Source organism: Monodelphis domestica, chromosome 8 (assembly GCF_027887165.1).
Source record: "Monodelphis domestica isolate mMonDom1 chromosome 8, mMonDom1.pri, whole genome shotgun sequence".
Classification (NCBI taxonomy): Eukaryota; Metazoa; Chordata; class Mammalia; order Didelphimorphia; family Didelphidae; genus Monodelphis; species Monodelphis domestica.
The window spans coordinates 92,230,666-92,247,063 of NC_077234.1; the positions used below are offsets into that span (position 1 = coordinate 92,230,666).

Genomic DNA, 16,398 nt, shown 5'->3' on the forward strand with positions numbered 1-16,398 from the left:
TTCAACCCAATTCAACCTTCCATATGTCAGGAATTCAATGATAAAACTGAAAATAGCCCTTGCCTTAGAGGAGCTTGAATTTTGAGGGCAGAGGAGGGAAAACATCTGGTGAGTAGAGGGAAAGCAAAATCAGAAAAAACTCAAGGTAGAGGATCTTGGTTCTTTTGGAGCAATAGGAGCAGAACTTAATGCTGCTACTTTACCAATGAGGGCTCATCAGCTTTGCTGTCAGTCAAAAAGCATTTATTAACCATCTACCATGTGCCGGTCATTGTAAGTGCTGCAGATACTAAGAAAGGCAAGACAGTCTCTGCCCGAAAGGAGCTCACGTTCTGGGAGAAAAAACATACAACTATATTCAAACAAGTTGGAAACAGAATAAGATAACTGAGCAGGAGAAGACACTAGCATTGAGGGATTAGGAAAGGCTTCCTATAGAATTTGGGTTATGGTCAAATTCCTTTGGAAACTTCAAGAATCATGATCTACTGCTGATGCTTGGTTCATTTCTGAGATGTTCTGAATGAACATAATGAAGATTTGCATTTGTTCCCTGTAGGTTTTCTGTATTAGCCAAAAAATCATGTCACTACATTGACTTTCCAGGACCTTATGACTGATTATCCTTCTACTGAACAAGTATCAAATGCCTACTGTGTGCCCTTTGCATAGTCTATTGAGGGGGAAATGTGAATGTATACAGAAAACTATATTAAAAACACTAGCAACTACAAGTAGTCAACATTATGTTTCAGGCTCTGTACTAATCACTGGAAATGCAATGAAAGGCAAGGAAATCCCTTACTTAGTATTCTTTTTTTTTTTAATTTGAGCTCTAAATTCTCCATTTCCTTATTGCCAACCCATTGAGAAGACAAATAACACATCAGTTGTACATGTGAAATAATGCAAAATAAATAATTCCTCATTAGCTATTTTGCCAAATAAAAAACAAGAAAAATTAAGTGAAAAGAGTATGCTTCAATCGGCACTCAGATTCTATCAGTTCTTTCTAGAAGTGGATAGCATTTTTCATCATGGGTCTTTTGGAATTATCTCAGATCATTATATTGATTACAAGTCTCTAATGGATGATATTGCTATCACTATGTACAATAATCTCCTCATTCTGCTCACTTCACTTTGTATCAGTTCATACAGATCTTCCCAGGTTTTTCTGAAACTGAACCTCCTGTCATTTCTTATAACAAAATAGTCTTCCATCACAATCATATAGCACACCTTGTTCAGCTATTCCTCAATTGACGGGCTTCCCTTCCATTTCCCATTCTTTGCCAACACAAAAAGCTGCTATGAATATTTTTGTATGTATAGGTCCTTTTCCTTTTCCTTTTATCTCTTTGGGATGTAGACTTAGTAGTGGTATTGATGGGTCAAAGATTATGCCTATTTTTATGACCCTTTGGGCATAGCTCCAAGTTGTCCTCCAAAATAACTGGACCAATTCACAACTCCACCAAAAATGCATTAGTGCCCCAATTTTTCTCCATCTCAGCCTTTCTCATTTTCCATTTCTGTCATGTTAGCCTACCTGGTTGGTGTGAGGTAGTACCCCAGCATTGCTTTAATTTGCATTTATCCACTCAATAGTGACTTAGAACATTTTTATATTGATAGCTTTAATTTGTTCTGAAAACTTTCTGTTCATATTTTTTGACCATTAGCAATTGGAGAATGGATTGTATTTTTTTAAAAAAACCCTTACCTTCCGTCTTGGAGTCAACACTATGTATTGGCTCCAAGGCAGAAGAGTGGTAAGGGCTAGGCAATGGGAGTCAAGTGACTTGCCCAGGGTCACACAGCTGGGAAGTGTCTGAGGCCAAATTTGAACCTAGAACCTAGAACAGTCTCTAGACTGGCTCTCAATCCACTGAGCTACTCAGCTGCCCCCTGGATTGTATTTTTAAAATAAATTTGGCTTGGTTACCTACATATTTGAGAAAAGATGTCTTTATCAGAGAAACTTGCTTTCTTAGTTTTGGCTATCTTGTTTTTATTTGTGATAAAACTGCAATTTTATGCAATCAAAGTCATCAATTTTCCTTCCTATGATTCTCTTTTTTGTTTGGTCATAAACTCTTCCCTTATCCCTAAATCTGACAGATAGAATCTTCCATATCCCCTAATTTACATACCATTTCACCCTGTCTAAATCATCAACTTATTTTAATCTTATCCTGATATATGGTATGAGATATTAAACTATATCTAATTTCTATCAAACTGCTTTCCAGTTGTCCCAGAAGTTTTTGCCAAGTAGTTCTAGCTCTTGCCAATTTGGATTTTTTCTTTATCAAATACTAGGTTACAACAGTCATTTACTATTATGTATTGTATAACCTAATCTATTCCAATTATTAATGACTCCTTCTTAGCCAGTACCAGGCTGTTTTAGTGGTTGCAGCTTTGTAATACAGTTTAAAATCTGATACTTGTAGGCCACTTTCCTCCAGGTTTTTTTTCATTGATTCCCTTGATATTCTTGACCTTTTGTGGTATATCCTAAAATAAATATTTTCAATCCAACCAACATTTATTAAACACTAGTTACAAGCAAGGCATCATGCAGATACCTACAAGATAAAAGAACAAAAATGAAATTATTCCTACCCTCAAAAGGTTAATGAATATTCCATGGAAAGGAATACCACACATACACATATTGCAAGAACACTTGAAGGGAGGAGGGCAATGGAGATACTGAACAGTAACTTGGTTGAAATGAGGAACTCACCTCTTTGGGAAAAGATTTAGTTTTAGTTGCCTAAAGGCACTGAGAAATTAGGACACTTATACACCCAGTTCTTGGCTCTCTGCACTGTAACACATTTGCCCTTTTGAAAAGGAAAAGCACATTATTAAATGAAGGAATCAGAGAGAGATTCACAGAAAAATAGCCACATGGGTTGGGAATTCTTGGGAAGATGGAGAGTCAAAGGCTAGACATAAGGGAAGGCCTGTCTTGCATGGGGGAGGAAGGAAGGAGGTGAAAGAGGGTAGGAAGGTACTGATAAGAGATAAACAAGGAATCTAAAAGCTTCATTCCCTCCCTGAATAAAGAAGAGTTAACAACTGTGAAGACTAGCTTAGCTAAAAAATCCAGCAGATGTTGGATATGTGAAACCAATGCAGTATCTATTTATAAACAGTCTCAAGATAAAAGCTGCCAACCTCTGATCTAGACACAACCCAAAGCATTGGGCTGGCCCAGTGTCCTCCATGATGGTCAGGGCAGGCGGGACAAGTCAAAGGGGTTGAAATAGATGAAAGGGTCCCTATCCAATGGCTCAACTAGATGTAGGACCTCAGAAAGGGGCTGATATACAAATGGGCTTGGGAAATATCTTGCCAGATCTTCCCTTCCTCTGCTACTCTCCCCACTTACCTACATAACAGCAGTAAAGCAGTATTTTCCTCTTCATCTTTCAGTCCAACAATATCCTTCTACTCTACCACCTAACCTTTCCCAATCGTCAATACGATTGGTTTGGCAGACAACAAATGTAAATTCAGGGTCTCCATCCCTGCTTCCTCCATCACCTAGTAATTTGGGCTGGGATTCAGGTTCTCTAGGAAATATAAGTGAATCATGTTTTCTTTAGCATCCAGATAGGCAGTTAGCCTTAAGTGCTACTTGTGAGCTAGGGAAGCAAAAGCAAGAATATGGTTCCTAGTCTCAAAGATCTTATAACCTAATGAAGGAGACAGCATGTAAATATATATATATATATATATATATATATATATATATACAAAACATAGAGAGAGTGTATGAAAGGAATCTCAGAGGAAAGGGGGAAAGGGTTGGTGATCAGGAAATGCTTTCTGCATAAAGGAGGATTTGAGTTGAATTTTAAGAGAAGCAAGGGAAGCTAGCAATTCAAATTACATTTATTTGTGCAAAAATATAAGAAATTTCCTATAGGTGAAATTATCTTAGCTTTTAAATTTATTATCAATATATTATTATTTATTTTATTAATATTTTATTAATATTAATATATTATTTTGCTTTTGCTTTTTGCCTCTGTCCCTTGTTTTAATTCTCTCCCTAGTCATAGGATCTGAAAGGTAAGAAGGTGTCTGATTTAGTTCTCTTCTGAATTCTTTTTAATGGCATGTATTACATGGATTCCTTTTGAGCTTGTGGTAGATGGTAGATGATTTCTTTCTAAATCAAATTTCTGCCACATTGCTTTCCACTTTTCCCAGCAGTTCTTGTCAAACAGGACATTGGTTTCCAAGTAATCTATACAGTGAGGTTTATTGAACACTGGGTTATTGAATTGGTGGTTGCTGATTCTAATCCAGTCTGTTTCATTATTCTTCAATTTTTTAAAACCAGAACCAAATAGTTTTTGTGATGATCAAATTAGGAGTTTGCAGCCTGGATGTATTTTCCTTTATTCCCACTTTTTAAAAAATCATTTCTTTTAGATGTTAGGCCTTTTGTTCTTCCAACTGCTAGTGCAGAAGCAGGTAGGTGGAAAAGCACGAAATTCAGCAAAACTGAAGTTCAAAACCAACCTCAGACACAAGCTTTGTGACCTTAGTCAAATCATTTAACCTCTATCTGCCTATTTCCTCAGCTGTGAAAAGCAAATAACACTAGCACCTACATTCCAGGGCTTTTGTGGGGATCAAGTAAGGTAATGTGTATAAAGTACTTAGCCTAGTGCCTGGCATATGGTAGGCACTTAATAAATGCTTCTTTTCTTCCAAATAAATTTTCTCTATGAATATTGCCTAGAGTTTAACCTAGCCAGACTCTAGCCAGGCTATTTTCTAAATCATATAGACTTTAGGTGAAATCTTAGTGGTGTTCATTTGGACCAGGTTTCCATTGTTGTCCACATTGAATGAAGTTGAACACTGTTGCAATGTTTTTTAAATTATTGTGACAGTGCTTTGGGGGAAAACAAGAAAATTAAATGCACTCCTGGCAGGGCTAGGAATTGGTCTAGCCACTCTAGAAAGTAATATGTAACTGGACCCAAAATATTACTAAACCCAGAGATCAGAGAAAAAGGAAAAGGATTCGGTTCACAAAAATATAATAGTTCTTTTTGTTGGAGCAAAGAACTGGAAATTAAAGGAAGACACTCTTTAATTGAGGCATACCTGAACAAAGCATGTTATTTAAATGTAATAGAATATTAATTCACTGTGAAAAATGATAAAAAGAATAGTGTCAGAAGAACCTGGGAAGACTGATGTTAACTGATGAAGAGAGAAATCAAGAAAACCAAGAGAATCCTTTATACTATAATGAATAACAATGTATAAATGAACAGCTTTGAAAGACTACAAGAACTTTGATTAACACAATGACTGTGATTACAGAAGACTAATGATGAAGAATATGACCAATCTCCTAACAGAGAAACAAGGGACTAAATATGTAGAATAATACACACATTTTTGGGCCTGGGTAGTATGGAATATTTTCCTGAATAAATCTGATATAAGGATTTTGCTTCCTTTCTTAATTTTTTTTCCATAGGGGTGGGGTATAGGAAAGACAATAAATACCTGTTAAAGGAAAGTTTTAATTAAAAAATAAAAACAATAAACACATGAAAAAGCATTCTAAATCTCTTATAATCAGAGAAATGCAAATCAAAACAACTCTGAGGTATCACCTCACACTTAGCAGATTGGCTAACATAAGAGCAACAAAAAGTAATGAATGATGGAGGGGATGCGGCAAAGTAGGGACACTAATTCATTGCTGGTGGAGTTGTGAACTGATCCAACTGTTCTGGAGGGCAATTTGGAACTATGCCTAACGGGCGCTAAAAGACTGTCTGCTGTTTGGTCTAGCCATAGCACTGCTGGGTTTGTATCCCAAAGAGAAAATGAGGAAAAAGACTTGTACAAGAATATTCATAGCTGCGCTCCTTGTGGTGGCAAAAAATTGGAAAATGAGGAGATGCCCTTCAATTGGGGAATGGCTGAACACATTGTGGTATCTGTTGGGGATAGAATACTATGGTGCCCAAAGGAATAATAAGCTGGAGGAATTCCATGGGAACTGGAACAATCTCCAGGAAGTGATGCAGAGTGAGGAGCAGAACCAGGAGAAGAACCTTATACACAGAGACTGATACACTGTGGCACAATCAAATATAATGGACTTCTCTACTAGCAGCAATGCAATGATCCAGGACAGTTATGGAGAATTTATGAGAAGGAATGCTATTCACATCCAGAGAAAGAACTGTGGAAGTAGAAACACAGAAAAAACCCAACTGCTTGATCACATGGGTCTATGGGAATATGATTGGGGATGTAGACTGTAAACGATCACCCTAGTGCAAATATCAATAATATGGAAATAGGTCTTGTTCAATGACACATGTAAAACCCTAGTGGAATTACTTGTTGGTTATGGAGGGGGGAAGGGAAGGGGAAAATAAGATGAATCAATTAAATAAAAATTTTCCATTCTAAAAAAATAATAAGAAAAATAAAAACAAAAAACAAAAGTTATTGTGACAATGAAACAATGAAAAGGCATGGGAAGAATAAAGTATATTTTCTTTAGCTTCATGTCAAAATTATTAAGAATGTAGTAATATTGTTTCAGAGGATTTCTTGAGCCCTGTTCTAAGGAAACAATGATTATTAAATTGAGACATGTGTATGTATCTATGTAATTTTATCACTATCTTTATCTCTAATCACAGATTATTAAAAATCCGTGAGGACCAACTATTACAGAAATCATGAATGCACATATTTAACCCTTAAAGGTTTTGTTTCTCTCTATAATCTAAAATTGTATGTTTCATCAGAACTTGTCATAAGAACTCAAGGTGGTACAGAAACAGAGTAAGGCTGATAGTCCTAGGGAAGCCTTTTTTTAGTAAAAGCCTGCTTTACTACAGATGGAAAACATATAAATTGTTCAATATAGCTGGTATTCTAAGAACATACAGCATTGACAAGGATTCAGGGAGACATTTCTCTCTAAAAGTTATAATAGGAACACAAAAAAGGCCTTTGGGAATGCATTTATGTAGCACTTTGAGGATTGCAAAACACTTTACATAAGCCATCTCATTTGATTCACATGACCTTGTAATATAGGTATTATTATTACCCCCATTTTATAGATAAGAAAACTAAAAGCTTAGAGGGAAAATACTTGCCCAGGGTCACATAACTAGTGTGTCTGAGGTAGGATTTGAACTCAGGTCCCTTACTGGGTAAAGATAAGAGCACAGTCCATGAAAGCAGGGGCCACACTTTTCCCTAAACCACGTCACCTTGGAAACCCCCCAAAATCAACAGATCCCCAGAGCTACTTCTGAAAAGAGCAGATGAAAATCCTGAAGCTTGGAATGGTGTCCCCTACACCCCAGGAGCAGAGCCTAAGTTTAACATAAGGTTAAAAGTAAAAAAATAGGTGGGAAAAATGAGCAATTTTTAAAAAAGGACCTGACCATAATAAGTTACGATGGTGAGAGGGAAGATAAAGACACAAATCTAGAAAAATACAATATAGCAAAGCAGCTATAAACAAAGTCTCAAAGAAAACTGAAAATTGGATACAAACCCAACAAGAATTTCTGGAAGAACTTAAAAAGAAATTTTAAAATAAAATAAAAGAGGTAGAGGGAAAAATGGGAAAAGAAATGAGAATGATAAAAGAAAATTATGAAGAAAATCAACAGGTAGTATAATGTGGTATTTTTGGAGGTGGGATTGGATGGGATTAGATGTGTACTTTGTGCCAGTAACAGGTTCTCCACTGTGGGTTGTAAAAATTAAAATTAATGTGCAATAATAAAAATATTATATTTTAGGTTTATTAATGATCATTAGAAATAAAGGAATAAAAGGGATACAAAATAAAAGACCACGTGCCCATGGCTGATGAGTCATTTCAAACCCTTGCTTACCACCACCAAGCTTGCTGTCATCAAGCCAAAGAGGCCCAAGAGGACCGCCCACTCACTAATATCCTCAGTCTACTGGAAGTATGTAATGACAGGAAGTCAGGGGGCTTCTGGGAAATGTAGTTCTTTTTTAGGGTAACAGATTTCCAATTATACAGGGTGGAAGTGCCAATTAGTCAGCCTGGACCAGGCAGAACCTGATCTAGGACTAGTACACAATTAACAAAACTCAGTAACTAGGAATTAATTTTATTTCAAAAAGGGAAACGTTAAGAGGGTAAGGGGAAATTTCTAATGCTGAGATTACTAACTAAAGTAACCCAAATCTAAAGTCTTCACATGAAGGATCTTCTTAGAGTTGATTTTTCTACACTATCTCCCTGATATGCTAAACTGTAAAACCCAGGCCCTGTATATCTATCCTGACCTAAACCCTCTGTTGGTGTTATTAGTGATATTGGTCAGTAACAGATCAGGCAGGGATCCAGGGAAAGATCCTGAGTCCTAATGGATTTAGATCTCACCTTACAGACAGCTGGATGTTGACACAGGACCAAGACAGCTTCTTCAGACCTTCTTCAGTACACACAGAACAAGACAGCAACACAGGCAGCAATAAAGGATTGGATCAAACTCACAGGACTCAGCATCCACACCATCCAGAATCAAATCCAGAGAGAGAGAGACAGTTCCTAACAGTCTCTGAGTTTTTCAGGTTAACCCCCTTGCAGCATTCCAGAATCTTTTTTCTCCTGGTCTCACACCACTGTGTTCTGTACTCCTAAACTTATCTCTTCCTTATAAAAGTAGATAAAAGAAACAGCAAAAAAAAAAATACTAAAGAAAAAAACACCTTAAAAAACAGGATTGGCCAAATGGCAAAAGAAGCACAAAAAAAAGTCATTTAATGAAAACTTTTTAAAAAGCTTAATTGACCAAATAGAAAAAGTGGTACACAAATTCACTGGAAAAAAAAAAAGAATTCCGTAAAAAGTAGAATTGGATGAATAGAAAAGGAGGTACAAAAGCTCACTGAAGAAAATCACTTCTAAAAAATGAGAATTAGGCAAGTGGAAGCTAATGCCTCTGTGAGCAACAAGAAACAATAAAACAAAACAGAAAGAATGAAAAAAATAGAAGAAAGTGTTTAATATCTCACTGGAAAAACAACTGACCTGGAAAATAGATCGAAGAGGGATGACTTAAGAAATATTGGTCTACTTGAAAGCTTTTATTTAAAGAAGAAGAAAAAAAATCCTAAGCATAATATTTCAAGAAATTAGCAAGGAAAACTGCCCTGATAGTCTAGAACTATGTTGGTGAACCTATGGCACATGTGCTAGAGGGGACTACTCCCCTCCCCCTCTCCATGTGCACCTGAGGACATTTCTCACATGACCTGCCCTTCTGCCCAGCAGCCCAATGGGAGCACTTCCTCCCTCCCCTGTCTTGGGTAAGGGCAGGGAATGGTGATGGCACATATGCAATGTGAGGGTTGCAGTTTGGGCAATCAGTCTCTAAAAGGTTTGTCATCACTCACCTAGAACCACAAGTTAAAACTGAAATTGAATATATCTACTGATCATCTCCTGAAAGAGTTCCCCAAATGAAAACTCCCAGGAATACTATAGCCAAATTTCAGAGCTCTCAGGGCAAAGAGAAAATATTGCAAACAGCCAGAAAGAAACCACATTATCATGGAACCACAGACATGCATTAAAGGAAATTCCATACAAAAGCAAAAGACTTGGAATGATATTCCAGAAGGCAAAAAAGCTAAAATTACAACTAAGAATAGCCTATTCAACAAACAAACAAGCAAACAAACAAACCAGCCTATTCAGTATAATCCTTCAGAGAGAAAAAAATGGATATTTAATGAAATAGAGATTTTTCAAGTATTCCTTATGAAAATACCAGAGCTGAGTAGAAAATCTGACATTCAACTACAAGAATCAAGAGAAGCATAAAAAGGTAAACATGAAAGAGGAATTATAAGGGAATCAAGCTTAAAATGTTAATATTCTTATATGGAAAGATGATGCTTGTAACTCCTAAGAATTTTATCATTATTAGGACAACTAGAAGGAATATATATATATATATATATATATGTATGTATACATATGTATGTATGTATGTATGTAGACAAAGGGCATAGATGTGAGTTGCCTAGGAAAACAAAGGAAGGGAAGGGGAAAGAAGGTAAAGGGAGGAAATTTTTTTAAATGTATATTAAAATTTATTTACATGTAATAGAGAAAAAATAAAATTAAAATTAAATGTAAGGTTTTTTTTTTTCATTTTAAGAAGCATCTATGGCTTTTGGAAGAACTTGTCACTCAATCCCAGGAAATAGGTTAATTTACAATCTAATTATCAATAACAACACACAGCTTATTGATGTGCTTTTCAGGTTCACTCAGATTGAATTCCACTCATAGATGATAGAGTAAGTCATTTATCTGGATCTTTATCCCAGATCCTCTGACTCTTAAATCCATCCCACCATAGGCACTTACCCCTAATGCCAATAATTTCCCTCTCCTCCAGGCTTTGTGACACTGCTGACTCTTCTCTTTAATACTCTTTTCTCTTGGTTTTCAGGACACCACTCTCATGGTGCCTGCCTATAAGACCACTTCTCAGCCTCCTTTATTGGACCCTCATTGGCATCATGCCCTCTAATTGTAAGTATCCCATGGGCCTCTCTTCTGGGCTCTCTTCTCCTTCAATATGCACATAAAATGGTGCTAAAAATACAGGTAGATGCTGGCACTTGTGTGGATCCATAATTCATTTCATTCCAACACATCTCTAATCCATTTGGACCACTGTTGCTCCATTCCCCTCTTTTATTGTTCTCCTTTTGCCCTTGATGATAGGGAGTAGGACAAAAGAACTGTTAGGGGAAATGGAAGTTGAGAGCTCTACAGTTCATGAAGCAAGAAAGACAGTGGGAAACTGAACAAGGACTTCTGGGAAATTCTCCTGAGGAGCAGGGTCTTGAGGTTAGAGACACAGAAGGGAGTGGAAGGAAGAGCTGTTTCTCTGGGCCATTTCAGGACACCTGTGGAGATTTCTAACACTGACAGAAATTCTAACATCTTGGGTTCCTGTTTAAAACATTGACTGGTTCCTGTCAACAAACCTAAAATTCTCTGAAGACTCTCATTCCATGAACTATTGAGATACTGGACTCTAATGGTGAGCAGTGTTCTTTCCCCCTATTCTACCTCTCCCCTGGCTACAAGAAAACCGTGTACTTCAGTAATTATATTTATTTAGAAAGAGATTTAGGGTGACCTGCAACCCCTCTAACCTCTACCCTTTGCCCCAATCAACAATTAAATAAGCAGTCAAATAGTGGATTCAATCTCATTTATTTACATCTAGAGAATAAACCCAGTGACAGACTCCATCTTGTTGCCAATTTCCAAGAAGACATGCAATGGAGGCTTGTGAGTGCCCCAAGGCAGCTCATATCCGGATTGAGGTCTTCCATTCCTCTCCTTGTAGATAAGACTTCCCCACCACCCATAAGGACTGGCACAGCCATCAAGGGGCAAGCCTTCACTGAGGGGAGATCTCCATTTTGTCTCCCTCAAGTAATTCAGGGACTCTGGGAGGGGGTAGTGAGGGAAGCCATTTTCATCAACCCTTTCCTCACTTCCTTCAACCCTCATTTCTCCATCTAAGTGAGTTCCCCAAAATTACACCCTTTACTGTTTCCATCCCAGGGATAAAAATTCCTAGGTTGTATTCATGGTTCCTTATCATTAAGTTTGTTGAGGATACAGACTTCTTTATCAATCTTGTATCCCCAGGGCTCCTATACAGTTTCTCACATATTATAGGAACTTATTAAACTTCACCAAAATCAATTCCATTATTATGTCTCAAAAGAGAGGATATCTTAAAATTATTTTCACCATTTTTTCTAATAGCAAATAATAAAAAAAAACAAAACACATATTTTGTAAGTTGGAGACCTAGCTCTTAAACCTTTGGCTAGAGTATGGGAAAATGTTATAATTATCAAGATTCCAGTTTGCAAGGATCTGAACACTTAGCAGTGCACAGAATATTGTAGTGAAATAGTGGTGGAAACTCTGGATGGGGATCACAAGGAGGGAATTATTTTTTAGAAATTATAATATGTATGAGAAATGACTGTTGAGCCACAGTCTTTTTCTTTTTTTCTTTTTTAAATTATTATATTTTATTTGATCTTTCCAAGCAATATTCATTAAAGACATAGATCATTTTCTTTTCCTCCCCCCACCCCCCATAGCCAACGCGTAAATCCACTGGGCATTTTTCCCCTTTCCTTAATATTTACCTTTTCAGATATTCCTTGCTCTTTGTTTTTTGGTATCAAACTTTCCACAGAGCTCTGGTCTTTTCTTTGCAAAAAGTTGGAAGTCTTCTATTTTGTTGAATGCCCATACTTTCCCTTGGAAGTATATAGTCAGTTTTGCTGGGTAGCTGATTCTTGGTTGAAGACCCAGCTCTCTTGCCTTTCTGAAGATCATGTTCCATGCCTTACGATCATTCAGAGTAGAACTTTCAAGGTCTTGTGTGACCCTGATTGGCATTCCTTTATATCTAAATTGTCTTTTTCTGGCTTCCTGTAGGATTTTTTCTTTTGTTTGATAGCTTTGGAATTTGGCAATTACATTCCTGGGAGTTGTCTTTTGGGGGTTTAGTGTAGAAGGTGTTCTGTGAGCTCTGTCAGTGGCTGTATTGCCCCCTTGTTCTAGAATCTCTGGGCAATTTTCTTTGATTATATCTTGTATCATGATGTTGAGTTTGGTTTTTATTTCTGGCTTTTCTGGAAGTCCAGTTATTCTTAAATTATCTCTTCTCCCCCTATTTTCCATATCTGTCACCTTGTTGGTGAGATATTTTATGTTCTCTTCTAATTTCTTGGTATTTTGGCTTTGCTTTATTAATTCTTGCTCTTTTACACAATCGTTGTCTTCCAGCTGCCTGATTCTGGCCTTTAAAGCCTGGTTTTCCTTTTCACTTTGGTCAAACTGGTTTTGTAGATGCGTGAATTTCTTTTGCATTATTTCCCACTTTTCCTCCCAGAAGGCTTCCATCTTTTTGGTTATTTCTGATTCAAATTCTTCATGGGTTTGTGGAGAGTTTCCATTTCCTTTGGAAGGTTTCGGAGCATTTTCTTGTGTATCGTCTTCTATCTCCTCTGTATTTTGTATTTTGGCTCCATAGAATGTGTCCAAAGTCACCCCTTTCTTCTTATTTTTCTTGGGATTTTGGGGCTTCTGTGCTTCTGTGGAGTTTGCCATCTCTGAATGTGGAGGATTAGCTTTTCTTATCTCTGTCTGGTGTTCAGAGGCTTTAGTCCTGGGCAGATTGTCGGTTCTATGAGCTTTCCCTGGGTTAAATTGAGTATGTCTTAAGGCAATGACTTTCACTGGAACTGGAATGGAAGGGTCAGACCAGGGGGCCACACTCTCCCCCGGTTCTCTCTGTTTCCCTGCTGCTAAGGTGCCCCCTCGACTGGGTCGGGTTGCTTTCCGGAAGTTGCCTTCAGAATAGCTGGCTGTGAGGCTGTTTTGTGGGCCCTGAGGGTTGCTGTTGTTTCAGAGGACCCTGCTCTCTGCAGAGGAAGGGGAGTGGCTTCCCTGAGCTCCGAGGGCAGTGACTTTCACTGAGACTTGGATAGCAGGATCCAGCTGGTGAGGCTGTCTTGCCCGCCCTGAGGGTTGCTGTTGTTTCAGATGACCCTGCTCTTTGCGGGGGATGGGCTGCGGCTTCCCGGAGCTCCAAGGGCAGTGACTTTCACTGGGACTCGGATAGAAGGCCCTGAGGGTTGCTGTTATTTCAGAGAACCCTGCTCTCTGAACGGGGTGGTGCTGCGGCTTCCCAGAGCCTTGGACTCTGCGCTCCTACTCCTTAGGTCCGAGTGATCTTGGGTTCTGGCTTTTGAGGGGGGCCGTACCTTTTGATCCAGGTCCAGGTCCAGGAGGAGGATTCCCAGGGTCTGTGCTGTTGACCGTTTTGAATTTCGGCGCCTTAGGAGCTTATAGTTTGAGATCGGTCGGGAAGGGTTTTCCAGAGATCTGAACTTTAGCTTTCTCTAAGCTGCCATCTTGACCGGAAGTCCGCCACAGTCTTTTTCAAAAATGACTTTTATTCAATAAGTATATATTATTTCTTTTCTTTCTCTTCTTCTCCATCCCATAGTCTTCAAAACACTATATTTTATTCACTCCTTAATAAACGTGCATAAGAAAAAATTTAAACCAAATAAATAGATTCTGATAGTGTTCTCAGATCTACAATTTCAAGTAGTACCAACAATTCTAGCTAATAGGAAAGACAAGCTTTTTTCTAAGGGTGAACTTGGGTTGTGGCATCTGTTTCCCGTTGTTCTTTGGATCAGTTTTTTGGCTTACTTCAGAGTTTACTTCTGTCAGGATGGTAAGAATATCATTTCCTCTGAAAAAAACACAGAGTACCACAAAGGAATTAACTAAGTTATGAGTATTAATTTGATAAACTGGGGAAGGACTGCTATTCATAGCCCTGTGATTCCCACATGGTCGGTAAAATCAGTGGAGACATATAGTCATAAGCTAGTGGTCAAACTGCTTTCCCTCTTCCCCAGTGACAGTACCTCAGGAAAGAATGGGTTGGGGTGTTAACAATAGAATATTTTTTTTCATGCACATGATCTCTAATGTTGCCTTTCAGCTTCACAATATTTCATCCACTAAGTCTTAGAGTGACCCCAACCTCAGTTTCCCTATTAATGGGATGAGGAAAAGGACATGTGCCATGGTAGATTTGCCTGAAAGCACTGTGCTCTCACTTCTTCAGAAGGCACATAAAAAATGTGGCATACTTAGGGAAGGAAGGAAATTGTTACCTTATGTCACCCCTTTCCATCATAAAAAGTATTTTCTCAATGACTAAGTAGATAATCAGGATTGCAAGGTTGGATAGACAGGTATTTAGAGGTGAGTGCTTTGGCTAAGCCAGTAAGGAGAGAAAGAAGAAAGGTTTGAGAAGGTCATAATTACCGAAGACATCCTTCCTTCAAATTCTTGCAAAGGGATTGTATGTACCAGGTCCCACGAGCTGAGTCTCGGTAGGAGACATAATTTTCTACAGTTGCCATCCCAAGCAGGAAGTCGGCCTCATTTGGAATGCATTCACTCTGAAATGATTTATCTGCTTCCAGAGATTCTCTTTGCTGTTCAGAATCTGTATCAAGGGAGATCCCATACTGGGTGGCCTTGCCTTGACAAGCTTGAATAAAGAATACTTTGGGTTTACCAGCAAGAGATGGGCAATTGGAACCAGAGAAATATGATGTCAGATCCCGGATGGGCACCTCTTTTCCATCAATGCCATAGATGGTGCCTTTATTTCCATGGGACAGGAGGCAGCAAACAAAGCAATCTTTGCTTTCATGGTTATTATCTTTGAAGGTCTTTAGGACCTGTTGTATGCCCTCTGCTGTGAGATCTTGAAAGGACTGAATATCAAAATGAAGCTCCTTAAAGATATTTTTCAGAGCCTCTAAGAAGGGAAACAAATGAAAATAGTGAAATAAATCAGTGAAATAAGAGAGGAGGCAAATAAGAATTTAAAAACAAAAACTATAAATCACTTCTATTAAGTGACTCCTTGGGTCCCTCCCTGGGCTTCCCAGAGACACCAGTCTTTGGGATCAATAAGAAGGGAGGGTGAGGACCATTTTAATAAACTGGTCTATTATAACAGATAGTCTGAAAGACCATGTGATAAACTATTCATTAGGGTTATCCCCATAAAGAAAGAATTAGTAGGGTCATATTTCATTTATTCTTAAAACTTACCATTGGTAGTTATCCAAAAGAATTTTTTGTAAGGCCAGTCAACAAGTATTTAACAGTTTACTACGTTGGAAGTTAAGTGACTTGACCAAGGTCACATATCTACTAAGTAGCAGAGATGAGACTTGAACACATATCCTTTGACCCCCAAAACTACTCCACCACAGGCACTGACTCCCAGCACCAACTCTTTCTTTCCTCCAGTTCCTGTTTTACACTGTTGATCACCCCCTTCTACTTGATTCATTCCTGGTTCTACTCTTACCTAACTGACTACCCCTTCTCAGTCTCCTTTGCAGGATCCTCATTCAGACCATGTCCTCTAATTGTAGGTATCCCATAGGTTTCTGTCTTGGGCCCTCTTCTTTTTACCACTTGGTGAGTTCATCAACTCCCATAAATTTTATTCCCAACTCTACACTGAGATTCTCAAATCTAACTATCCTGCTCCAATCTTGCCTTTCCCGGTATCTTTCAAAAATCTCAAACTGGATTCTTAAACTTAACAGATGCAAAATTGGTCCCATTTCCCCCGCTAAACTCTCAGCCCTCCTAACTTCCCTATTACTACTGAAGACAGTAGCATCCTCCCAGAGTCCTGGTTTTCAACCTAGGTTTCATCC

General features: G+C 38.1%; 1 protein-coding gene across 5 annotated transcripts in view; it reads right to left on the reverse strand.

Annotated features, from left to right (window-relative positions):
* Positions 1-12,954: 12,954 nt before the first annotated feature.
* LOC100617599 (caspase-8) overlaps positions 12,955-16,398 on the reverse strand; it is a 46,694-nt gene continuing 43,250 nt past the window's right edge. For all 5 annotated transcript variants that reach the window (XM_007501622.3, XM_007501621.3, XM_007501623.2 and 2 more), the window contains 2 exons: positions 14,978-15,479; positions 12,955-14,393 (listed from right to left, as the gene is read on the reverse strand). In XM_007501622.3, coding sequence (XP_007501684.2) covers positions 14,258-14,393; positions 14,978-15,479 — 638 coding nt within the window. In that variant the 3' untranslated portion in view covers positions 12,955-14,257. The remainder of the gene's footprint in view (positions 14,394-14,977; positions 15,480-16,398) is intronic.